Source organism: Pristis pectinata, chromosome 9 (assembly GCF_009764475.1).
Source record: "Pristis pectinata isolate sPriPec2 chromosome 9, sPriPec2.1.pri, whole genome shotgun sequence".
Classification (NCBI taxonomy): domain Eukaryota; kingdom Metazoa; phylum Chordata; class Chondrichthyes; order Rhinopristiformes; family Pristidae; genus Pristis; species Pristis pectinata.
The window spans coordinates 10,096,976-10,123,222 of NC_067413.1; the positions used below are offsets into that span (position 1 = coordinate 10,096,976).

Consider the following 26,247-nt stretch of genomic DNA (forward strand, 5'->3'; position numbering starts at 1 on the left):
AACCTTTCCCTATAACTCAGATCCTCAAGTCCCGGCAATATCCATGTAAATTCTCTCTGCACCCTTTCAAGCTTATTGATATCTTTCCTGTAGGTAGGTGACCAGAACTGCACACAATACTTTAAATTCTGCCTCATCAATATCTGGTACAACTTCAACATAACATCCCATCTCCTGTACTCAATGCCCTGATTTATGAAGGCCAATGTGCCAAAAGCTCTCTTTACAACACTATCTACCTGTGATGCCACTTAAGGAATTATGGATCTGTATTCCCAGAATCGACGACATAGGTAGGAGAAGGGATGGGGTCCTGCAACGTGAGTTTAGAGAGCTAGATAGCCGCTTAAAGAGCAGAACCTCAAAGGATGTAATCTCTGGATTGCTTCCAATGCCACGAGCTAGTGTGTATAGGGATAGAAGGATATGTCCGATGAACAAGTGGTTGAAGGGATGGTGCAAGGGGAATAGGCTTTAAGTTCCCGGATCATTGGGACCGTTTCTGGGGAAGATGTGACCTGTACAAGTGGGATGGGTTGCACCTAAACTGTAACAGGACCAACAGTCTTGCAGGGATGTCTCCAAGTGTTATTGGGGAAGGTTTAAGCTGAGTTGGCAGGGGATTGGGACTCAGAGTACATGTTCAGACGGAGGGGAAAACTAATGAGATGGTGTTGGAAAACAAATCAGATGCGGAGTTCCCTAGAGGAAAAAAATTAAGTCCAATGGAGAGAGTAGGCAGATAAATGCAAATGAGGGGAATACAAGACTAAATTGCATCTATTTTAATGCAAGGAGTCTAACTAGTAAGGTAAACGAATTCAAGACTTTAACACATGGGACCACGATATCATTGCCATGACTAAGAGCAGCTCAGGATCCTGAGGTACAGAGTTTTCTGGTGAGACAGAGAGAGATAGGAGAGATCAGCTGGCAGTGCACTGTTAGTCAAGGAATGCATTACTTCAGGAGGATATCCCAGAAGGTTCCCCAAATGAGGCCATATGGGTGGAGATAAGGGACAAGAGTGGATGTGTACTGCAGACCTCCTAAAAGTCAACAGGAGATAGTGGAACAAATATGTAGGAAAATAGCAGAGAGATGTGATAAATTAGGCTAAGGGGATTTAAATTTCCCAAATATTAAGTGGGACTTCCTTAGCCTAAAAGGCTCAGAGGGGTAGGAATTTTGAGGTGTGTCCAAGACAGCTTCCTGATGCAGTATGTAGATAGACCAACGAGGGAAGGGGCGTACTTGATTTTATTTGGAAAAGTGTGAAGTGATACACTTTAGAAGATTGAATTTGAAAGCAGAATAAAAGGTTAATGGCAGGACTCTTTGCAGTGTGGAGGAACAGAGGGATCTTGGACCTTGGAGTTGCCACATAGGTTGATAGGGTTGTTAAGGTGGTGTATGGTGTGTTGGCCTTCATTAGTCAGAGTATTGAGTTCAAGAGGCAACGTTGCAGCTCCATAGACCTCTAGTTAGACCACACTTGGAGTATCGTGTTCGGTTCTGGTCGCCTCATTATAGGAAGGGTGTGGAAGCTTTAGAGAGGGTGCAGAGCAGATTTACCAGGATGCTGCCTAGATTGGAGAGCATATTTTGAGGATAGGTTGAGTGAGCTAGGGCTTTTCTCTTTGAAGAGGAGGATGAGAAGTGACTTGATAGAGGTGTACAAGATAAGAGGCATAGATTGAGTGGACAGTCAGAGACTTTTTCCCCAGGGCAACAATGGCTAACACGAGGGGGCATAACTTTAAGGTGATTGAAGGAAGGTGTGGGGGGGGATGTCAGAGGTAAGTTTTTTTTTATACACACTCAAGATTCTTTTGTGTCTATGACTATGACTTGGATATCTCTGGAGCAGAGACTTCCAAAGGTGTGTATATATATATATATGTGTGTGTGTGTGTGTGTGTGTGTGTGTGTGTGTGTGTGTGTGTGTGTGGAACACACTACCTGCAGAGGTGGTGGAGGCAGATACATTAGGGACATTTAAGAGATTCTTAGATAGTCACTTGAATGATAGAAAAATGGAGGGCTATGTGGGAGGGAAGGGTTAGGTAGATCTTAGAGCAGGATAAAATGTTGGCACAACATCGTGGGCCGAAGGGCCTGTACTGTGCTGTAATGTTCAATGTTCTATGTTATCTTGGGAAATGGAGCTGGTCAAGTGCAGGGAATGTCAGTGGGGGAGGCATTTTGGATATAGAGACCATAACTCTATATATTTTAAAGTGGTTACGGAAATGGATAGGGATGAACTGGAAATAAAGGTCTTAAATTGGGAGAAGACCAATTTCATTAAAATAAGACAGGACCTGGCAAAGGTGGATGGAGTGCGTCTACTTGTAGCGACATCGGCACAGGGGGAAGCATTCAAAGCAGAGGTAGAGAGAGTTCAGGACCATCACGTGCCTGTACGGCTGAAAACCAAGGGTAATGGGGTAGTAAAGTACAGGGAACCAGGGATGTCAAAAGATAGAGGGTTGGATAAAGAATGGAAAGGAAGCACATGAGAGGTATAAGGAACTAATGAGAGGGGAGGCCTGTCAAGACAATAAAAAGTGGAGAGAGGCACTTAAAAAGGTAACTAGGAAGGCAAAGAGGGGTCACAAAATATCACCAGCAGATAGGATGAAGGTAAATTCAAAGGCATTTTATGAGTATATTAAAGACAAAAGAATAACCCAGGAAAGAGTAGGGCTCATTAGGGACAACAGGGTCAAATCACATAGTAGAGGCAATGGAACACAATTTGTGGAGGTGGAAACCTAATTCCTCCTTCTAGGTTTTGTGCTGTTGTCTTAATATCATCTCAATTTAAAAATAACAGGCCAGGCTCACTATCAATAGTGCAATTGGTAAATGTCATATGCAGCCTTAATAAGATGGAACTCAGTCCTAATAGTCTGTTCACATCATTGCTACAACATAAAGAGAACACTAAAAGGATCAAACATCATTATCTGCCAATAAAAAATGGAAATGAATAGCTATTTTCTAAATCCCTGCAACATTCCCATTGCCTGCAAAGGCTTTGGTTAGAAGAGCAACTTTAATTTACAGCCTGGAGGTTCTGTTTAATCATCCGTACATGTTCCGCAGAGGATTTATCAGGGTGTGTCTGCAGATCATCATTTGCAGTTGGTGATTTGTTTGTTGATGCTGCTCTGGTGGAGATTTACTGTTGATTGTCAACAGGGCTTGAATTTTTGCTTTTAACTGCTCAAAAACAGAAATGAAACACCTGCAAAACTCTACCTGGATTTCTTTTTGTTTGCTTTCCACTGATAAAACTCAGTGTTGACAACAAATGTCAATCATGCAGAATTTATATTGCTTTGAGAATGCCACATGTAACTTTAAAAATGGCAGGTGGATTTCTGTCTAATCCATTTAGGACTGAAGAGTTCACTCAGTACACTGTCAATCTTTGGAAGTCTCTGCTCCAGAGATACAAGTCATAGTCATATACTCAAAGTATGCTTACAGCATTGAAGCAGGCCCTTCAGCCCATCGAGTCCACACTGGCTATCAACTACCCATTTACACTAATTCTACATTAATCCTATTTTATATTCTGTCCACATTCTTGATATTGGTTTATTATTGTCACACTTACCGAGATACAGTGAAAAGCTTTTGTTTACATGCCATCCAGGCAGATCATTCCATACATAAGTACATCAAGGAAGTAAAAAGAGAAACAGAATGCAGAATATAGTGTTACAGTTACAGAGAAAGTGCAGTGCTGGTGGACAAATAAAGTGCAAGGGCCATGTCAAGGTAGATTGAGAGATCAAGAGTTCATCTTTGGCTCATCAACTCCTCCCAGATTCTACCAGTCACCTACACACTGGGGGCAATTTACAGCAGCCAATTAACCTACCAACCCGCACGTCATTGGGATGTGGGAGGAAGCCAGAGCACCCGGAGGAAACCCACACGGTCGCAGGGAGAACGTGCAAACTCCACACAGACAGTATCCAAGGTCAGGGTTGAACTCAAGTCTCTGGAGCTGTGAGGAACACTGTGGTGTTCAGTTAAAGATTATATCCATTGATACACTTTGGGATTGAGGGATAGGGGGAACCAAGCAGGAAAACTAGCGATAAGATAAAATATCAGCCATGATCTTAGTGCGGTAAGGTAGTGGCTTGAAAGGCAGTATTCCAAGTCCTCATGTTCCAATATTAACAGGGGACTTTTGGATCCCTTCATGGTTAAGAACTTTTCTGTCCACTGCTGAGTGGACCCCGTGGAATAGCAAGATTGGAATATTGTGTTCAGTTTTAGTCATCCTGTTATAGGAAAGATGCAGAGGAGATTTATGAGGATGTTACTGGGACTCGAGGGACAGAGTGATAGAGAGATGTTGAGCAGGTTGGGAATGTTTTCATTGGAGTGTAGGAGAATGAGGGGTGATCTTATAGAGGTGTATAAAATCATGGGGGCATAGATAGGGTGAATGCACAGTCATTTTTCCCACGGTTGGGGAATCAAGAACTAGAGGGCACAGGTTTAAGGTAAGAAGGGGAGAGATTTAATAGGAACCTGAGAGGCAACTTTTTCACCCAGAGAGTAATCAGTATATGGAATGAGCTGCCAAAGTGGTTGGGGCAGGTACATTAACAACATTTAAAAGACACTTGGACAGGTACAATGGACAGGAAAAGTTTCCAGGGATAATGGCCAAATGCAGGCAAATGGGACTAGTGTTGCTTGTTTGGCAAGATCATTTGCTCACTGTTTAGTGGATGTTAATTGTACTAGTGTTGACAACTGGCATTAATTTTTTTTGAGTGGGGAAACCAGCATTCTGGTCTCAGCCTGATATCCAATGGTTTCTGCTGGGAAGTGTTTATTCACTGACGTTGGGTGACAATACAGCAGCCTCACGCATAGGGTGTGAACGGATGACCCATTATTCACTCTATGATTTCAGCATGGCACAATGTATTGTGTTCCCAGAGAGCAAATGGAGTGCAGAACTCCCCACCACAAGGAAGGGTGGTTAGATGCATTTACAGGGAAGCTGGAGAAACACACAAGGAAGAAAGGAATAGGTGGATGTGTTACGAAGTGAGTAAAGTTACCCACAGTGCAGAATCATGCCAAAATTGGCCCAACTGGTTACTCCCAATGATTACACTCCACAAGATCCTTTCCATAAGACACATGAGCAGAATTAGGCCATTCAGCCCATCGAGTCTGCTCTGTCATTCGATCATGGCTGATTTAATTTTCCCTCTCAACACCATTCTCCTGCCTTCTCCCCGTAACCTTTGACGCCCTTACTAATCAATAACCTATCAACCTCCACTTCAACTGCACCCAATGACTTGGCCTCCACAGCCATCTGTGGCAATGAATTCCACAGATTCACCACCCTCTGGCTAAAGAAATTCCTCCTCATCTCTGTTCTAAAAGGACGTCCTTCTATTCTGAGGCTGTGCCCTCTGGTCCTAGACTCTCCCACAACTGGAAACATCCTCTCCACATCCACTCTGTCCAGACCTTCCAATATTCAATGAGATCTCCCCTCATCCCTCTAAACTACAGCAAGTACAGGCCCAGAGCTGTCAAATGCTCATACATTAACCCTTTCATTCCCGGGATCATTCCTGCAAACCTCCTCTGGACTCTCTCCAGTGCCAGCACATCCTTCCTTAGATATGGGGCCCAAAACTGCTCACAATGCTCCAAATGTGGTCTGACCAACATCTTATAAAGCCTCAGCATTACTTCCTTGCTCTTATATTCCAGTCCTCTTTAAATGAATGCTAACATTGCATTTGCCTTCCTTACTACCGACTCAACCTGCAAGTTAACCTTCAGGGAATCCTGCACTCGGACTCCCAAGTCCCTTTGCACCTCCAATTTCTGAATTTGCTCCCCACTTAGAAAGTAGTCTACACCTTTATTCCTTCTACCGAAGTGCATGACCATGCACTTCACTACGCTGTATTCCATCTGCCACTGCTTTGCCCATTCTCCCAACCTCTCCAAATCCTCCGCAGACTCCCTGCTTCCTCAACACTACCTGCCCCTATCCCTACATCCCGCATCTGCCCCTATCCCTACATCCCATATCTTCTGGAACATGCTGTTAGGGAGGTGGTAGAAGCAGATATAATAGCAACGTTTAAGAGACATTTAGACAGACACATGAACCAGCAGATGTGATTAGTTTAGATTAACATCATGGTCAGTACAGACATGGTGGGCTGAAGGGCCTGTTCACACACTGTACTGTTCTACATTCTTTGTTCTATCTTCGAAAGATCAGGGAAAGGTATTATGGAGTTTAAACGGTGCACTGTTTGCTGGGTTGAATGGTCCATTTCTGTGCTGTAACACTACATATACGGTAGGCACGGTAGTGTAGCAGTTAGAGTAGCGCTATTACAGCACCAGTGACCCGTGTTCAATTCTGGCCACTGTCTGTAAGGAGTTTGTATGTTCTCCCCGTGTCTGCGTGGATTTCCTCTGGGTGCCCTGGTTTCCTCCCACATTCTAAAGACGTACGGGTTAGGAAGTTGTGGGCGTGCTACGTTGGCGCCGGAAGTGTGGCGACACTTGCGGGCTACCCCCAGAACACTATGCAAAAAGATGCATTTCACTGCGTGTTTTGATGTACATGTTAAAAATAAAGATCTTATATATGCAAGGTACTACTGAAGTGATTGGAATGTGAGATTGAGGTGGGGATTGGCTTGTGATACAGCTGCAAGTTCTTCATTGTACCTGTACTTCACCGTACTTGTACACATGGCAATCAATTCAACTTGACGACTCCACATCCCCATCCCACCCCCCCCCCCTCCACACCAACCCACCTCCAGTACCTCCACTCCTCTCCTTCATCTCCCAAAGAAGTGAGCCATCAGTGGACGACCCCACAGCAAGACAGGAGGTATGGTAATAATGTGATGTTGTAATCACTGAATAAACCTCCTTTGGAAAAGGAAAAAATTATGAGAGCTAGATCCAAATTCTCAAGACTCTGAGAAAAGATATTTCTCCTTTAACTCCCTGCTGGATTTCAAGTAAGATAACTGATTTTAAGACTCCCCCATGAGTGGAAACATCTTCTCTACATCTACCCCCTCAAATCATTTCAGATGTTGGAAGATAACTATCAGGTGTTACTTCTGGTCTTTTCTTTAGAAAATGGCCTGTCAGTTCAAACTTTCCTTCCATTAATAATTTCTCATTTCTGGTGTCATCCTTGAAACACTTCCTCCAATTCTTCTGCATCTTTTTTTGGTATTGGTATATTATTGTCACTTGTACCGAGGTACAGTGAAAAACTTGTCTTGCATACCGATCATACAGGTCAATTCACTACACAGTGCATTGAGGTAGTACAGGTAAAAACAATAACAGTACAGAGTGTCACAGCTGCAGAGGAAGTGCAGTGTAGATAGACAATAAGGTGCAAGGTCATAATGAAGTAGATTGTGAGGTCAGAGTCCATCTCATTTTTATGACATTGGAGGCCCAAGTCGTTCACAGTACTCTCAACACAATCTGATCAAAATGAAATACTTAAATGAATTTCATCCTGTTGTGTTTTTTTTCAGATATTTAGCTTCCACTTCCTGAAGCAGAGAAGATTCTTGACAATATGGAAAACTGTAGAAAGGACAAGACTGCCACATCAAGAAAATGCCTTTCCTACTCCTTGCTGAAGAGTAATTCTGTTTGAATTTTACCTGGGATGCCCAATGTGACAATGGCAGGATTTGGCACCTCACTGGGTTCAAATGGCACCTTCTCTGTGCTCCCAGATGTCACCCTCTCTCCACAGTCACATCCCACCATCTCCCCTTGGTTGCTGAATGGAGCGGAGGCTGAAATAGATGCCAGCAACCAAACCAATGTGAATGCCACGAAGGAGTGCACCCAAATCGAGATCCCCAACGAGGTCTACCTCATGCTGGGGGGAGTGAGCTTGGTGGAAAACCTGCTAGTGGTCATTGTGGTGATCAAGAACAGGAATCTACACTCTCCTATGTACTACTTCATCTGCAGTTTGGCAGTTTCAGACATTCTGCTAAGCCTATCCAAAGCCTGGGAAGCACTTACAATATTGCTGGTAAAGCACAACAAAGATCTGTTCACGGAAGCCGTTTTACTAAAACTGGACTATGTATATGACTCATTAATATGCATTTCCTTCCTTGCCTCCATTTTTAACTTGGCTGCAATCACAACAGACAGATACGTCACAATTTTCCATGCTTTGAGATACCACAACATCATGACAGGAAAGCGAGTGGCTTTTGCCATTGCAGGGATCTGGGTCTTTTGCACTTCCACTGGCATCATCATGATCACTTTTAACAAGAGTCACGGCATTGTCGGCTTCTTTGTTATATCGTTCCTGCTAACACTAGTTCTTATCGTGTCCCTTTACATCTACATGTTCTTGTTGGCGCAGATGCACGCCAAGCAGATTAGAATACTTCCAGGTCACACAGTCCACCAAAGAGTCAATTTTAAAGGAGCCCTCACATTAACTGTCCTCCTCGGGGTCTTCATTGCTTGTTGGGCCCCATTATCGTTGCATTTCACCCTCTACTTATTCTGTCCTTCAGACCCATACTGTACATGCTTTATATCCCTCTTTCAAATTGACCTCATCTTTATCATGTGTCACTCAGTCATTGACCCTCTTATTTATGCATTCCGAGATCCCAAATTATCCAGTACTTTTAAGAAAATGCCGTGCTGTCTCAAAAGGCAATGGTACGTCCATGCATCAGGCAGATTTTTGAACGCTTAGTTGATCCACACAGACTTAAAGCAAGCAGCTATATGGTGTTTGCTGATCTTGGGAGGAGCAGGTGATAAGAGCCAGAATGCAATGATTGAGTCAAAAAGATGTTGGTGAGTCCTTCAGAGAGTCAAGCACAAAATTCATCGTAGAACTGAGAGGAGTGCCGTCTTTCAAATTAAGTGTTAAACGGTGTGACACCCAATAGTAGCCCCAAAGGGCTGCAACATTCTGGCACAGATAAAACAGTTGTTACTGTTTCCACAATCCAAGCCATCTTTTTTCAGTGATCACTTTGTTGCCGTGTGGAGTTTCTTTGTCTCTGTCTGTTGCAAGCAAGTGTTGGCTGCTACCTGCTCGACTATGAGTTGACTCAGCCCATTCAGTGTCAACCATAATAGCTTTACATTGTTACGTGGCTTTCTTTTAACCTTGGATTATACACGGCCTCATTCTGTGATATAGCTTTAAGGGGAACCTGTTTGCCTTCAGTATTTGATTGCCAGATGAATCATCGAGAGGAAGGGAGAAAAGAAAACCAGCAGCGTTGATCCAAATGATTTTAAAGATCAATAAAATTCATGCAGTTTTTGCGTAATGCTGATGTGAATGTGGTGTACACTGTGATGTCGTTAGTTCTTGTTGCTCTAGATAACTGAGCATCACGTGTGAGATCCTCCACTTTGGACTAAAGGTCAGAATATTTTCTCAATGGTGAAATGCTAGAATAAGGGGTTGTGCTCAATTTCTTAAGGGACCACGTGCCAGATCATTAAATTGTCATGGGCTGGTATAGAAAATAGTTGAAGAGGATTTTTGGCTCTTATACTTGGGCAACTACACTACAGTGTTGGTAGACCAAACCTGAAGTACGGAGAGTAGTTCTGGGCACCAAACATTAGGAAAGGTGCATTTGTCTTGGAAGGAGAACAGTGCCCATTTAACAGAATGATATCTGGACTCCAAGTGTTACGTTTTGGGGGAAGGACACTGAAACCAGGAGTGTATTCCCTGGAATTTAGAATGATAGAAGTTTCCAAGCCAGGATAGAACGAAGATAGAGGTTGGTTAGAACATTAGCTTCAGAAAATGACCTCCTCAATCTAATTTTTCTTCTAAGTACATGGGAAGAGGAGGGATTCATTTGGTTGATCCACTAAACCATCCAGTTCAAGGTCATAGGGTAAGAACTAAAGTGGGTCTCTCAGGAGTGAAGTTTGGAAAATCTTTTACAGAGAAGATTGGGACTAGCTTCTGACAAAGGCAGTTGTTGCGAGATGTCAGGTTTGAGACTGATAGCTTTTGTTAGTCAAAAATATTAAGAGATGTTAAGGAAGGAGTTAGGTTGAATGCTGGAGCTGAATATTTTTTCAGCATTTATGGTCCTTCCTGAATTTCCCTTGAACTGAGTGATTCTCTACACCATTCCAAAGTGCAGTTAAGGATTGGCCACAGGTTTTCCTCATTCCAATGAGATTTACAATAAACCATTAGATTTAAGGTGGGTTTTTTTGGTGCAAACCCTCAGGAGAATCAAAGGGCAAAAATTTGATTTCCAATGTTGGGTATGTGCCACCCATCATCTCCAGCTTGCCCATCTGATGTCTGAGGTTCACTGTTACTAACTTAAAAAAGTTCCCAACATTCTGCAAATCCCAGTTGCTTCACTGGAGTAAAGGGACTTTCTCCCAAACACTAAATCACTCGCAAGAGTTTGTAATGTCTTGATGCAGGGTCTCGGCCCAAAACATCAACCATCACATTGCCTCCACAGATGCTGCCTGATCCACTGAGTTTCTCCAGCAGCTTGGTTTTTTGCTCATGTGCAGTCTCTCCTGTCTCCTTTGTAATGTCTCAAAGCATGAAAGGGGCTTGACAACCTTCCAGCATCTGCAGTCTCTTGTGTCTCCCACTTACTTTATGCTTGTCTGCTAAGCAGATCCATGGATGTTCCATGTCATGTTCATATCACTGGAGTATCCATCAACAACAAGGACCTTCACAGGAAAAGGTGGGACTATTTTTCATCCAACACCCATATGGTGCATGTGTTAGAAAGTAGACAGCACCATCTACTGGTAGAAACAATGACCCACCAAAAGGTGGCAGAGGGCTCTTGAACCTCAAATGGCTCCCAGGAATCAGTCACACTTTTGGCATGCGCAGGGGAATGCTGGTTTGGCATCAAAGTCTATGTGCAGGGTCCTGTGTACAGGCACCATTGTCACTGTAGCATGGCACCCTCACTGGAGCATGGGTCAACGATTACCAATCACTTGGTTAAACCTTGCTTGCATTGCAGTTTACTTGTACAGTGCAAGATATCCAAGCCAAATCCTTTGGGACCAAGCAGTATTCCAGCATGGATATCTTCTGATCATGGATGTTGATCTGTTAATATTTAACAGTGGTGTCCTTGTATATTGTGCTTTATATGTAGGCACATACAATATAGAACAGTACAGCACAGGGACAGGCCCTTCAGCCCATGATGTCTGTGCTGACCATGATGCCAGATTAAACTAAACCCATCTGCCTGCATGTGTCTATATCCCTGCATGTTCATGTGCCTGTCTAAATGGCCCATAAATGCTACTATCGTGTCTGCTTCCACCCCCACCCCTGGCAGCGAGTTCCAGGCACCCACCACTAAAAAAACCAACCCTGCACATCTCCTTTAAAAACTTTCCCCCTCTCACCTTAAAACAAAACATTTTGAAAGCATTTATTGATTTTATTTATAATATGGGATCTGAAAAAACCTGAAAACTAATTGATGAATTCCATAAATAATTTGTGGGAATACTGAATATGCTCAGTAAAATTCTGGATGTATATATACACAGAAGCAGAGGTATTTTGCATCGAGCCCCAGCCAAACCCAAGCTTGACCTCACCCATAACTACTTCCTCCAGGGATATACACACTGAACAGCTCAGATCATCCTGACTAGGTTTTGGTTCCATGATTTGTGCAGATATCACTGAAGTCTCATTGCCCATACAATGGCTCAAAGGTACTGAGGAGCCATTATCCTTTAAACATAGCAGAATTTATGATTGGCAAGATGAAACTTACATTTTGATCTTGTATTTGAAGGGGGAACATTTACAGAGCTATAGGTAGGCAGTGGTGTGGACCTGCTGGGATTCTGTGATGAATTCTTCCAGAGGTAGCACAAGCCTTTTGGGCTAAATGGACTCTGTCTGTTGCTGTCATTTGCTGCTGTCTGGATTGTCTGTAATTTATGTGGAATCTGCAGCATGTTAATTTCTTCTGCATAATGGCATGATTCAATGTAATTCATTCATATTCTGCTCATACAGTTCACACTGATTTTTGATTCATCTATTCAACATCTCCAATTGGATGAGGCTCCTTATTACTGTTCTGCTAAGCAAATCAACAAATGTTCCCTAACATTTGCATTCTGCTTAAATTAGTGTTGTGGTGTACTTAATCATAATTTCAGTGAGATGACTTAATAAAGAATATTTAATAATATTCAATGCTATTTTTATTTTATTCCTAAAGAGGTCATCTGCACCTTGCAATGAAGTTCAATGTAGAGTTCAGGCACAGTGTCTGACTTAACCCTTTAATACAGTTGGAAACCAGATGAAACAGGACATTAGCTGAAAGCCAGCAGTAGTGAAACCTCTTGAGACAATAAATTACAACAAAATTAATCACAAGTCTGAGGAACATAGGTCAATAACAGACAGGAGGGAGTTGCGCAAGGCAAGTTGTGCTGGTTAATTTTGAGAAGAAATGGGGAGGATTGACGAAGGCAATGTTGCTTGTGTGCCTTTCCGAAGGTGATTTACAAACTGCCACATAATTGTCCTAACCAAAGTTTAAACAAGTTGAATTAAAAAGAAAATGGCAATATAGATATAAAATTCATGAAGAGGAAGAAAGCAGAGAGCAGTGGTGATTGGTTGTGTATCACAGAGGAAGAATACATAGATTATGGGCTCCATGCAAAACTGTCCTGCAAAGGTCAGAACAATTATTGATTAATTAACAAGGTGAACCTGGGTACATGGGGCATTAGATGCAAAGCTTGGAACTGTGAGTAGCAGCAACCAACACCAGAAGCATGCAGACAGACTGGTGAAATGAGGCAAGTTGAATTTAATATAGAGAAATGAGACCTCAAAAAGCAAGAGATTTTTCAGCTCTGACTTTAGGCCGCTTAGAGTGGAGTCCCCTTTTCCAATGTTCACCTTGATTCAGATACAAAACAGAACAGGAACAGGCCCTTCAGCCCATGATGTTGTGCCGAACTAATTAGAATCAGAGTTATACAGCCTTTTAAAATGCCTCCAACCCAACTTTTAACAGGCCAGCTTTTCAGCTGACACCAAGGGGCAAAATGAGTGAACTTACAAGATGGAATTCCCTGCCCTGAATTTGAACTTGTTCCTGGACGCAACTTCTGCCTCCCATCCTACTCCCAACTTTGTTCCACCTTTCCTTCTGTCCCCTCCGCCTTTCCCCAAAACCCCATCGCAGTGTTAACGCAAGGCCACTTTAAGAGATGAAGAATATTGCGATCCTTTTGTTATTAATACCCTCAACTGGATGAGTGCACAACACAGTAAGAAACAGTAGCTCCTTGCACAAAGTTTCACCGAATCATAAATGTTGCTTTATTCTATGATTAAGTACATTGAATAGTATGATACCATTGCCTGAATCCCCATTGGAAAGTGATAGAGTTTGGATTATTTGCTCTCAAGTTCATATCAGTACAATGGGGATTGCCAACATATGAAAATGAAGAAAGAAGGATTTTCTTCACAAACTGAATTTATTTGATGCAGTTCAATGGTGGACGAACTTATAGTGCAGTGTAGAGAGCCTGAACCCATCTATCCAAACAATACATCACAACCAAACTCCTGTTTCAATCAAGCATGAAGGTAGTTAACTGCTGCAGACACTAAGACATGCACTAATTTATGACTTGCCTAACAGTGTGGCTTCATCAATTTCCAGGCAGAAAATAGATTTTACCCAGTATAATAAGGCATGAGCATTAGTCACTTCATTATCTTTCCCACCTCACATCATTTGTGTGTTATTGACACAGGTCAAACACTGAGAAGTTCTCTAAATGGCAGACAAATGACAAATGACGTTGGCAGATGCAAATATAAATTGGAGCAGCAAGTTAATTGATCACTTCACTGACAGCAATGCCTTCAGCTGCTGAGATGCTGGAATTCCTTCCCTAAACCACTTGGCCTCTAATCTCCCTGTTCATTCAAGTACCTTCTTAAAACTATTCTGCCCTAACCCCCCCACCTATATGGCCCAGTGACAGACTCAGTTTCTTAATACACCTACAAAATGGCTTGGAGCATTTTCACAACATTACCTTGCACTTATGTAGCACTGCTAACGTTAAATAACAATAGAAGATGCTGAAAATACCAAGCAGGGCAGGCCACATCTGTGGGAAAAGAAACAGTAAACATTTCACTTCCCACAGATGTGGTCTGACCTGTACTTCCAGCATTTTGTTCTTATTTTAGACTTCCAGCATCTGCAGTTTTTTTTATTTTCACTTGCAAGGTATTGTTGATGTAGTACTGGTGATGGATGCTTACTTTTTAAAAGCTATGCATCTATTTCATATTTATATTTCCAGAGTTCAGTCGAGTGCAGATCTTCTTAGAAACACAGTAGAAAGCACAAGTTCCTCAGTTCTGACAAAGGGTCTTTGAACTAAAATGTTAAGTATTTCTTTCCACAGATGCTGTCTGACTTGTCAACATTTTGTTTTTATTTCTGATTTCCAGGATCTGCAGTTTTTATTTTCACTTGAAAAACACAAGCCCCTGTGTAATACGAGTTGCATTCTCCTTTTCTCTGTACCCCCACCTTCAGCTGCCATCCCCACTCCACCAAGTATCAGCCTTTGTCTCTTATTCATTTTTAAGATCTGAATGTCACTGAAAAGGCCGGCATATAATGCTCGTCCCTAATTATCTCTGAGTCATAGAGTCATACAACACAGACAGGTTCTTCAGCCCAACTGGTCCATGACAACCAAGATTCCCATCTAAGCTAGTCCCATTTGCCCGCATTTGGCCCATATCCCTCTAAACCTTTCTTATCCATGTTCCTTTCCAATATCCCTGTGAAAAAGACTGCACATTCACCCTATCTACGCCCCTCATGACTTTATACACCTCGAAGATCACTCTTCATTCTCCTACACACCAATGAATAAAATCCCAACCTGCTCAACCTCTCTCCATAACTCAGTCCCTCGAGTCCCGGCAACATCCTCGTAAATCTCCTCTGCACTCTTTCCTGCTTAGTGGCATCTTTCCTATAACAGGGTGACCAAAACTGAACACAATATTCCAAATGCAGCCTTAATGTCTTATACAACTGCAACATAACATCCCAACTTCTATACTCAATGCCCTGACTGATGAAGGCCAGTGTGCCAAAAGCCTTCTTTGATCCCAAGGGACTGCTTGAGAAGATTATTAAAACTTTTTTCAGAATTCCATTTCTTAATGAGTTTAGATGCCCCAGCTGTATCAGTGGGATTTGATTTCAGTTCTCTTGATTGTTAGTCTTGTGACTTAACCTCTGCAATACCATTTCCTGAAGATTTGGCTTTTAACTGTTTGTTTTGATAAATCTGATGCAAAGTACCTTGTGTGTGTTTTCTTTAAAAAGGCGGCAACATCCATCAGATTCCCACTGCCATCTTCTCGCAGCTACCATAGGGCAAGAGGTACAGAAGCCTGAAGTCCCACACCACCAGGTTCAAGAACAGTTACTTCCCTTCAACCATTCAGTTCTTGAACCAACCAGCAAAACAATAATCACTGCAGTTTAAGCAACACCATGACCACTTTGATCACTTTGCACTAAAATGTTTGTTCTAATTGTGTTCTCTTGTAAAAATCATGCACAACTTATGTTTAATTTATGTTTTTCTTGTGAATGCTGCTTATCTGATGCTGTGTGCCTGTGATGCTGCTGCAAGTAAGTTGTTCATTGCACCTGTGCACACATGTACTTGTGCATATGACAATAAACTCGACTGACTTTTAAGTGGTCATAGTGTTGTTAAACTGTAGTGATTAGTGTTTTGCCGGTTGGTTTAAGAACCAAATGGTTGAAGGGAAGTAGCTGTTCTTGAACCTGGTGGTGTGGGACTTCAGGCTTCTGTACCTCCTGCAATTATTGTTTGAGCGGGGATAGTTTTGACTTATTCAGTCTCCACAGAACACTAGGGTGGCTGTAACACTAATAACAGGATTGACATGAGTAACAGCCCAGAAATTGAAATGAAATCTATTGCCTCTCCTCATCCTTCCCACTAACAGGCATGACTTTGCATTTTCTTCACATTAAATTTCATCTGTCATGTGTTGCCTCCCTATTCGACCAGCCTCTATATCCTAATTCAATCTATCACTATCTTCCACATCATAATACTGAATTAATAGCATCAATAGAAAATAAAAACAGAAAATGCTGGAAATACTCAGCAAGTCAGGCCACATCTGTGGGATGAGAAACAGTCAGCATTTCTGGTCAAAGACCCTTTGTCAGAACACCTGGCATAAATCTTCAAAATCTCACCTGAAACAATGACTGTTTCTCTTCCCACAGATGCTGCCTGACCTGCTGAGTATTTCCAGCATTTCATCTTTTTAGTTGTTTTCCAACATCTGCAGTTGTTTTTTTTTTAAAGATTCTCTTAGGAAGTTCAAACCCTTGTGTAATACAAGTTCCCTCTTCCTTTTCTCTGTAACACTGCATTCAGCTGCCTGGATATTAACATTTGAGGTGACCTCATCCCCACTACACCACCCCCCCCCCCCCCCAAAAGTCTATCTTTTCTCTGAACTTGTTCATTTCCAAGATAAGAACATAAATAGGAGCAGGAGTAGGCCATCTGGCCCATCAAACCTGCTTTGCCATTCAATAACATCATGTCTGATCCAGCAGTGGACTCAGATCCACCTATCTGCCTTTTCCCCATAACCCTTAATTCCCCTACTATGCAAAAATCTATGTCTTAGATATATTTAATGAGGTAGCCTCTACTGCTTCCCTGGGCAGAGAATTCCACAGATTCACTACTCTCTGGGAAAAGCAGTTCCTCCTCATCTCTGTCCTAAATCTATTCCCCCAAATCTTGAGGCTATGTTCCCTAGTTCTAGTCTCACCTACCAGTGGGAACAACCTTCCTGCCTCTATCTTATATATCCCTTTCATAATTTTATACATTTCCATGAGATCCCCTCATTCTTCTGAATTCCAGCGAGTATAGTCCCTGGTGACTTAATCTCTCCTCATAGGCTAACCCCCTCATCTCCAGAGTCAACCTGGTGAACCTCCTCTGCACCACCTCCAAAGCCAGTATATCCTTCAAGTAAGCAGACAAGAACTGCACGCAGTACTCCAGGTGCAGCCTCACCAGTACCCTGTACAGTTGCAGCATAACCTCCCTGCTCTTAAATTCAATCCCTCTAGCAATGAAGGCCAGCATTCCATTCGCCTTCTTGATAACCTATTGCACCTGCAAACTAATCTTTTGCGATTCATGCACAAGCACTCCCAATCCCTCTGCACAAAAGCATGCTGCAATCTTTCATCACTTAAATAATAATCTGAACTTCTATTTATCCTTCCAAAGTGGATGACCTCACGTTTACCGACATTGTACTCCATCTGACAGACCCTTGCCCACTCACTTAATCTATCTATATCTCTGCAGACTCTGCACAATTTGCTTTGCCACTCCGTTTAGTGTCATCAGTAAACTTAGATACGCTACACTCGGTCCCCTCTTCCAAATCATTAATGTATATTATGAACAGTTGCAGGCCCAGCACCAACCCCTGGAGCACCCCACTCACCACTGATTGCCAACCAGTGAAATACCCAATTATCCCTACTCTCTGCCTTCTATTGGTTAACCAATCCTCTATCCATGCTAATATATTACCCCCAACTCCATGCATCCTTATCTTCTGGACAAGTCTTTCATGCAGCACCTTATCGAACACCTTCTGGAAATCCAAGTATACAACATCCACCTGTTCCGCTCTACCCACTGCACTCATTATATCCTCAAAGAACTTCAGTAAGTTTGTCAAACAGGACCTGCCCTTCCTGAATCCATGCTGTATCTGCCTGATGGAACCACTTCTATCCAGATGTCTGGCTATTTCTTCCTTCATGAAAACTTCAAGCATTTTCCCCAACTACAGATGTTCAGCTGACTGCCTATAGTTACCCACATTTGCCTACATCCTTTAATCAAACAGTGGCGTGACATTTGCTGTCTTCCAGTCGGCTGGGACCAGAGAATTTTGGTAAAATCATCATAAGTGCGTCTACTATAACTTCCGCCATTTCTTTCAGTACCCTGAGATCCATCCCATCAAGACCAGGAGACTAATCTACCTTTAGGCCCACTAGTTTGCTCATCACTACTCCTTTGTGACAGTGATTTTAGAGAGGTTGTCACTTTCCATTGCATCCATAACACCTCTTTGGCATGTTAGACATGTCCACCACCACGAAGACCGACACAAAATAGTTGTTCAAGGCCTCGGCCATTTCCACATTACCCAATATTAATTCCCCCTTCTCATCTTCCAAGGGACCTACATTCAACTTAGCCACCCTTTTCCGCTTCATATAATTGTAAAAACTTACTATCTGTTCTTATATTTTGTGCTAGTTTACTTTCATAATCTATCTTCTTTGTTGCTTGCTTAGTTGTTCTTTGTTGCTTTTTACAGTTTTCCCAATCTTCCAGTTTCCCACTACTCTTTACAACTTTGTACACATGAGCTTTTAGCCTGATGCCTTTTATTTCCTTAGTTATCCAAGGCTGGCTCTCCCACCCTTACTGTCCTTGCTTTTAACTGGAATATACTTTTGTTGAGCACCATGAAAAATCTCTGTGAAAGTCTTCCACTGTTCCTCAACTGTCCCACCATAGAGCCTGTGTTTCCAGTCTACGCCAGCCAACTCCTCCCTCATCCCGTTGTAGTCTCCCTTGTTTGGGCATAATACACTGGTTTTAGATTGAACTATTGCACCCTCCACTTGTATGATTAATTCAGTCATATAATGGTCACTCTTTCCAAGAGGATCCCTAACTACAAGGTTGTTAACTTTACCTGTCTCATTGCACAGGACCAGATCTAAGATAACATTTCCCCTTGAAGGTTCACTAACATGCCGTTCAGGAAAGCTATCACGGATGCATTCTGTGAAGTCCTCCTCAAGACTGCCTCGACCAACTTGATTCGCCCAATCTATGTGGAAGTTAAAGTCCCCCATGACAACTGCCATTCCATTCTCACATGCATCAAATATTTCTTGCTTATTGCCTGTGCCACTGGAATGTTATTATTTGGTGGCCTGTAGACAACTCCCACCAATGATTTGTTTTCCCCTTTACTATTCATAATCTCTACCCTGATGGACTCAACATTCTGCCCCTTATATCTTATATTGTCTCTCACTATTGCCCTGATCTCATTGTTAATTAAGAGCACTACCCCACCGCCCTGCTGTTGGATTTGACTGTTTAAATTAGTTTTTTTTAACATGTATAGTGTTTAATACACTCCAAGTGGCTGCACAAGAAATGGCCGCTTACCAGCTTATTGGTTCGTCCATCAGGTGAATGTGGTTTTGTCATTGGTTGATTTGGCCACAAGTATCTAATAGGTTTCCTGATTGGACTATTGTTAGCTAAGGAGTACCTCTTACCTCAGGTATAAAAGGTGTCGCTTTTTGATAATCACTCTCTTGCTTGCCTCCCCTCTGACCTGAGCTCATCTTTTCTTCCTTTTTGTCTCGGCTCATCTCCTAGTAGTAAAGCTAGTGCCATGTGCTCTGTGACTGTTGCTTTGTTTTAAACTTTTCCAATAAAACTTTGTGAAGCATCAAGTTGTCTTCAACTCATTCCTGGACTCCTGAAAGAACCTGCGGATTTGAAAATAACCGGATCTGACACTGCCTATCCTTCCATATTACCTGATACCCTTTGATATTTAATTCCCACTCATCTCCACCCTGCAACCACGTTTCTGTAATGGTCACTAAATCATACCCCTTTGTACTGATTTGTACCACAAGTTCACTGACCTTGTTTCGAATACTACGGGCATTCAGATAAACTTACACTCATTGTCCTTTTAGAATCCAGTAACTTGTGTCCTTTGAGTTTGACTTTTCTGTACTCCACTCTCACTTCTCTTTTCTAACTTTTGCTCTGGTCTCTGCTTTGCTTCCCTCTGTCTTTCTGCATGGATTCCCATCCCCCTGCCATATTAGTTTAAACCCTCCCCAACAGCACCAGCAAACAATCCCCCTAGGACATTGATCCCAGTCTTGCCCAGGTGTAGACTGGGCGATTTGTACTGGTCTCACCTCCCCCAGAACCGGTTCCAATGCCCCAGGAATTGGAAACCCGCCCTCCTGTCCCACTGCCCAAGCCACATATTCATCCTAACTATGCTGCTGTCCCTACTCTGACCAGCACCTGGCACAGGTAGTCATTCTGAGATTATTACCTTTGAAGTCCTACTTTTTAATCTATCTCCTAGCTCCCTAAATTCAACTTGTAGGACCTCATCCCACTTTTTTCCTATATCATTGGTACCTACATGCACCACGGCAACTGGCTGTTCACCATCCCCTTCCAGAATGCCCCGCAGCCACTCTGAAACATCACTGACCCTTGCACCTGGGAGGCAACACACCAACCAGGAATCCCATTTACAGCCACAGAAGCTCCTGCCTATTCCCCTCACCATGGAATTCCCTACCACTATAGCCCTACCACTCTTTTTCCTGCCCTCTTGTGCAGCAGAGCCACTCACGGTGCCATGATCCTGGCTACTGCTGCCTTCCCCCGATGAACCATCTCCCCCAACAGTAGCCAAAGCAGTAAATCTGTTTTGGAGGAAGATGACCGCAGGGGACTCCTGCACTACCTTCCTGCTACTGCTTTGCCTGTTGGTCACCCGTTCCCTGTCTTTCCCTGTCCACAACATTCACAGCATCACAGATGCTCCAAAATGAATCCATGCACAGCTCCAGTCTGCAGTCCGTCAGGAGCTGCAGCTGGACACACTTCCTGCACACATAGCCATCAGGGACACCGGCAGCCTCCCTGAGTTCCCACATTGCACAGGAGGAGCACGACACAGGTCTGAGCTCACCTTGGTATTGGTATAGGTTTATTATTGTCACTTGTACCGAGGTACAGTGAAAAGCTTGTCTTACAAACCGATCGTACAGGTCAATTCATTACACAGTGCAGTTACATTGAGTTGGTACAGAGTGCATTGATGTAGTACAGGTAAAAGCAATAACAGTGCAGAGTAAAGTGTCGCAGCTACAGAGAAAGTGCAGTGCAATAAGGTGCAAGGTCACAACAAGGTAGATCGTGAGGTCAGAGTCCATCCCATTGTATAAGGGAACCATTCAATAGTCTTATCACAGTGGGGTAGAAGCTGTCCTTAAGTCTGGTGGTACGTGCCCTCAGGCTCCTGTATCTTCTACCTAATGGAAGAGGAGAGAAGAGAGAATGTCCCGGGTGGGTGGGGTCTTTGATTATGCTGGTAACGAAAGGTAAAGACAGAGTCCAAGGAGGGGAGGCTGGTGTCTGTGATGCGCTGAGCTGTGTCCACAACTCTCTGCAGTCTCTTGCAATCCTGGGCAGAGCAGTTGCCATACCAAGCTGTGATACATCCAGATAGGATGCTTTCTATGGTGCATCAGTAAAAGTTAGTGAGAGTCAAAGGGGACAAACCAAATTTCTTTAGCCTCCTGAGGAAGTAGAGGCACTGGTGAGCTTTCTTTGCTGTGGCATCTACATGATTTGACCAGGACAGGCTGTTGGTGGTGTTCACTCCCAGGAACATAAAGCTCTCAATCCTCTCAACCTCAGCACCATTGATGTAGACAAGTGCATGTACACCACCCCCTTCCTGAAGTCAATGAACAGCTCTTTTGTTTTGCTGACATTGAGGGAAAGGTTGTTGTCATGACATCATTCCACTAAGCTCTCTATCTCCTTCCTGTACTCCGACTCATCGCTGTTTGAGATACAGCCTACAATGGTGGTGACTTCACCTGCCATGACTGAAAAGTTTTGAGGGAAGTTAAAGAGACAAAAGAAGAATAAGAACCTACCATCACCTTAGTGTTGCTCACCCTCCTCACTGAAGCCCAGTATTCACCAAAGCCCACACTTACATATCCAGCAGCACTTTGACTGGACAGCAGCCCCACTCAAAATGGCCACACCTCTTGACTTCTTTTTATTAGCTGCTGATAATTAGCTAATTAGCCAATCACCTATTAACTAACAATTAGCTGACTTACCTCTTCAATTCCTGCAAGTGAAACTCACAAGCAAGCAACGAGACTCACCCTTTTTTCAGTTCTCCCGCTCTCGCTCCGTCCCAAACTCCTGCAAGTGAAACTCATCTTGGTGTCACTGACAGGGCCAGCAATTAACGCCCATCCCTAATTATCTCTTGTAGAGGTGGTGGTGAGCCACCACAACTGGGTCAACATGGAGTGGGTCTGGAGTCACATATAGAGTCATACAGCACAGAAACAGGTCTTTCAGCCCTACTCAACCATGTTGACTGTGCTGCCCAGTGAGCTAGTCCCATCTGCCCGCATTTGGCCCATAGCCCTCTAAACCTCTCCTCTCCATGTGCTTATCTAGGTGGCTTTTAAAGGTTGCTGATGTGACCATCTCAACCACTATTTCTGGCAGCTCATTCCAAACATGCACCACCCTTTGCGTGAAGCTACTGCTCGTGATGTCCCTTATAAATCTCTCACCTCTGATCTTAAACCTATGCCCTCTTGTTTTTAGCACCCACTCCCTGGAAAAAAGACGATGTACCTTCGTCCTGTCTATGCCCCTCTTGATCTTAATTACCTCTATCAGGTCACCCCTCAATCTCTTACATTCCAGGGAATTAACTCCTAGTCTATGCAACCTCTCCTTGTAACTCAGACCCCCAAAGTCCAGGCAACATCCTGGTAAATCTCTTCTGCACTCTTTCTAGATTAATAACATCTTTCTTATAGCAGAGTGACCAAAACTGTACACACTACCCCAAGTGCAGCCTCCCCAACATCTTATATATCTGTAACATAACTTCCCAACTCCAGGCAAAGATGACAACTTTCTTCCCTGATGAATCTGATGGATATTTTATGATTTGCATAAATAGAAATCTAGTTGGAATTACTGAAACATGGTTACAGTGTGGCCAAGAAAGGAAATAAATATTCTGGGTAACTTGACCATAGAATAATAGAGAGAAGGGGGATAGCCCTGATAATAAAGAACATGATAAAGGCTATAGAGAGAAAGCAAGATAACCCAGGAAAAATCAGTATAAGTGGAGCCCTGGATTAATAATGGACAAAAAATGCTGAGAGGAATAGTTTATAGAAATCGTTGAGCTGAATAGAAAATTAATAAGGAAACTGGGAAAACATGTAACGATTGTAGTACAATAACCATAAAATATTTCAATCATCTGGAAAATCCTTCTTAGACAAAGTAAGCTAAGGAATTAATCATAGGGCACGTTCAAGATAGTTTTCCAGAACAATATATCGAGGGAGTAAACTGAGAAGAATATTGTGTAATAAAGTCGGGCTAATTAGTAATCTTGGCAAAGATTCCTCTGCGGAATAGTAGTAAAGATAAGGCAGAATTTTAAACTAAGTTTTAGGGTCACAGGTTACATTTGAAATTTGGGGTCACAAATCTGTTTGGTCAAGTGAGTTAAAGTTTTGGCTTCAGGGGGGAATTTTTTTGTCAAAAGACCTGTATAGGAGCTAGAGGAAAGATCTGCCTATTGAGACCTGAAGCTTTTGGAAGGATCATACATCTTGATCCTCACCCATCTCCTTTGTCTGAAAGTTTTCAACTCAAATGGACATCGATTGGGTGAATGCGCACAGCCTTTTTCCCAGGGTTGGGGAATCAAGAACCGGGGGACATAGGTTTAAGGTGAGAGGGGAGAAACCTGAGGGGCAACTTTTTCACCCAGAGGGTGGTCCATATATGAAATGAGCTGTCAGAGGAAGCAAATAGGCAGGTACATTACCAACGTTTAAAAGGTACTTGGACAGGTACATGGATAGGAAAGGTTTAGAAAATGTGGGCCAAACATGGGCAAATGGGACTAGCTTAGGTGGGAATCTTGGTCGGCGTGGACTACTTGGGCCGAAGGGCCTGTTTCCATGCTGTATGACTCTATGACTCTAAAGGTCCAAAAGTCCATGGGAATGGCCACGAATTCTCTGCCCAGGTTCTGATAATTTTCTGAATCCTTTTACTTAGTTCAGTAATAGTAATTGGTAGTTGTTAGCTAACCAATTTCTGAATAACAAGATTGAGTGCTAAAGTCTCACTCCAGAGACTTGTACATAATGATCTTGATCGATACTCAAATGCAGTACTGAGGGAATACACTTCTGACTTTCAGATTAAAGCCACGCCTCATCTGATTTCTAAAGTGCTCCAATCCCCAGAAGGTGAGCAAAAATCTCCCAGACAATGTTTATCCCAATACCCCATTAAAAAAATCCAATTGGCTGGGCACTGTCAGTGTCGGAGCTTCCTGTATGTAACTTGACTTGCTTCTGACAATACAACTGCGACAACATTTCAAGATTTCTTTATTGGCTGTAAAGTTCCTGGGATATCCTAAGGTTGTGAAACATCTTTCACGGCATTCTTTACTACCTGCCTTTTGAAGCTGAGACAATAATGTAATTTTGATAATGAATACTTTGTAGAACAATGAGGCCTGGAAATGAAAATAAATAGCTCTGGCTGATGTATTAATATTACTATGTGCTGCACCAGTGTTTTAACATCAAGACTCTCTGAATATGTATGGGTTAAGTCCGTATGAAACATTATTAGATTAAGTTGCCATTCACTACTTATTTAAATAAGAAAACACATGGTATTTCAAAGGTAATTCCTTATTTGCAACAAAGCAATCGCTTCTTGGACAGATAAACCACTCCATATACATTGAGATCTTCCATCGCTAATGCTTTCAGTATGATGTATAATTTACTTTAATACAAACAGTAAAACATACTTTTCTGAACATAAAATCTTCACTTAAGATACACGTACACAGTTAGATGGGAGTGCATTACATTTGTTAATTTATGCAATAACACAAAGCAAGCGCATAAAGTCTTCACATGAAATTGTTAAAGGCATTATCTTGGATGAAAATTTGTTACTGACAGCTGGATAGAGAACAACATATTTTCTTTCGATTAAATACAAATGGCCACAAAATTTCCAAACGTACTTTGAAATGTTAAAGACAGAAAAAAAGGTATTTGTTTCTATATCAATTCTAAATACACAAAGAACTATAGGGAATTTATAGTTAGCATATTAACAAAGCATTTAAGATATGAAAGGGAATACACATTAAACATTAGTTTAAACAGATGTTGCTCTGAGGAATATTCAACTGTGAGCAGACTGAATACTAATTTTGATGAATGAAGTTTTCAGATTTAATGAATGTTTTATCATATCTCTTTACATATTGAAAGCTGGAGTTCACTGATTACACTGGAGGTATTAAACTGAGAATCACAGTTATTATTTCCTCCAAATGAATTTTCTCAAGATATTCTTCCCTTTTATTCCCTCCTCTCCTGAAATAGACAACCTTCCCTGCACTAATTTGCCAAGTGGCTCTATTCCCAATCGTAGATAATGGATGTCAGCATCTTCTTAAGGAAATCATTGGAGCCTAGACCAGTGCTTTTCAAACCTCATACAAACATGCAAGTTAAAAGCTAGAAGAGGCCAATTGCCCCTCAATATTTCAGGACATTTAATAAAACCATGTCTGACCTGATTGTAACTTCAACTCTATATTCCCGTCCACCTCTATAAGCTTTCATGCACTGGCACGGAAACTCCAATGGACAGGAACACAAGAGGCCACAGAGGGTGATAGACTCAGCCACCTCTATCACAGGTACAGCTGTCCCCACCATCGAGGACATTACAATAGGTGATGTGTCAGGAAGGCGACATCCATCATCAGGGACCCCCACCATCTTCTCGATGCTACCATCAGGCAGGAAGTACGGGAGCCTGAAGACCCACACCTCCAGGTTCAACAACAGCTTCTTCCCCACTGCCGTCAGGTTCTTGAACTGACCTGAAAAACCCTATCACTACCTCAGGCTATATTTGTTTTCCTCTCTCTCAACTTACACTAGTGTCGTTATGTTTATTGTAAGGTTCATGTAAGTGAAGTATTTTTTATGTTAATTTGTTGATGTTCATTTATGTTTTGTCAGGTTTGTAATGCACTGTGCTGCTGCTGCAAAAAGCTAATTTCCATGACATTTATAC

The 26,247-nt window shown here is 42.4% G+C and overlaps 1 protein-coding gene across 2 annotated transcripts in view; it reads left to right on the forward strand.

The window, feature by feature from the left end:
* Positions 1-26,247, forward strand: part of LOC127574209 (melanocortin receptor 5-like) — a 286,745-nt gene that overhangs the window by 60,222 nt on the left and 200,276 nt on the right. The window contains exon 2 of one of the 2 annotated variants that reach the window (XM_052023009.1): positions 7,593-12,233. The exons of the other annotated variant lie outside the window; for it this stretch is intronic. Within the exon in view, the coding sequence (XP_051878969.1) occupies positions 7,730-8,797 (1,068 nt within the window). The 5' untranslated portion in view covers positions 7,593-7,729 and the 3' untranslated portion in view covers positions 8,798-12,233. Of the gene's footprint in view, positions 1-7,592; positions 12,234-26,247 lie in introns of those variants that run through there. 2 annotated transcript variants of the gene reach the window in all.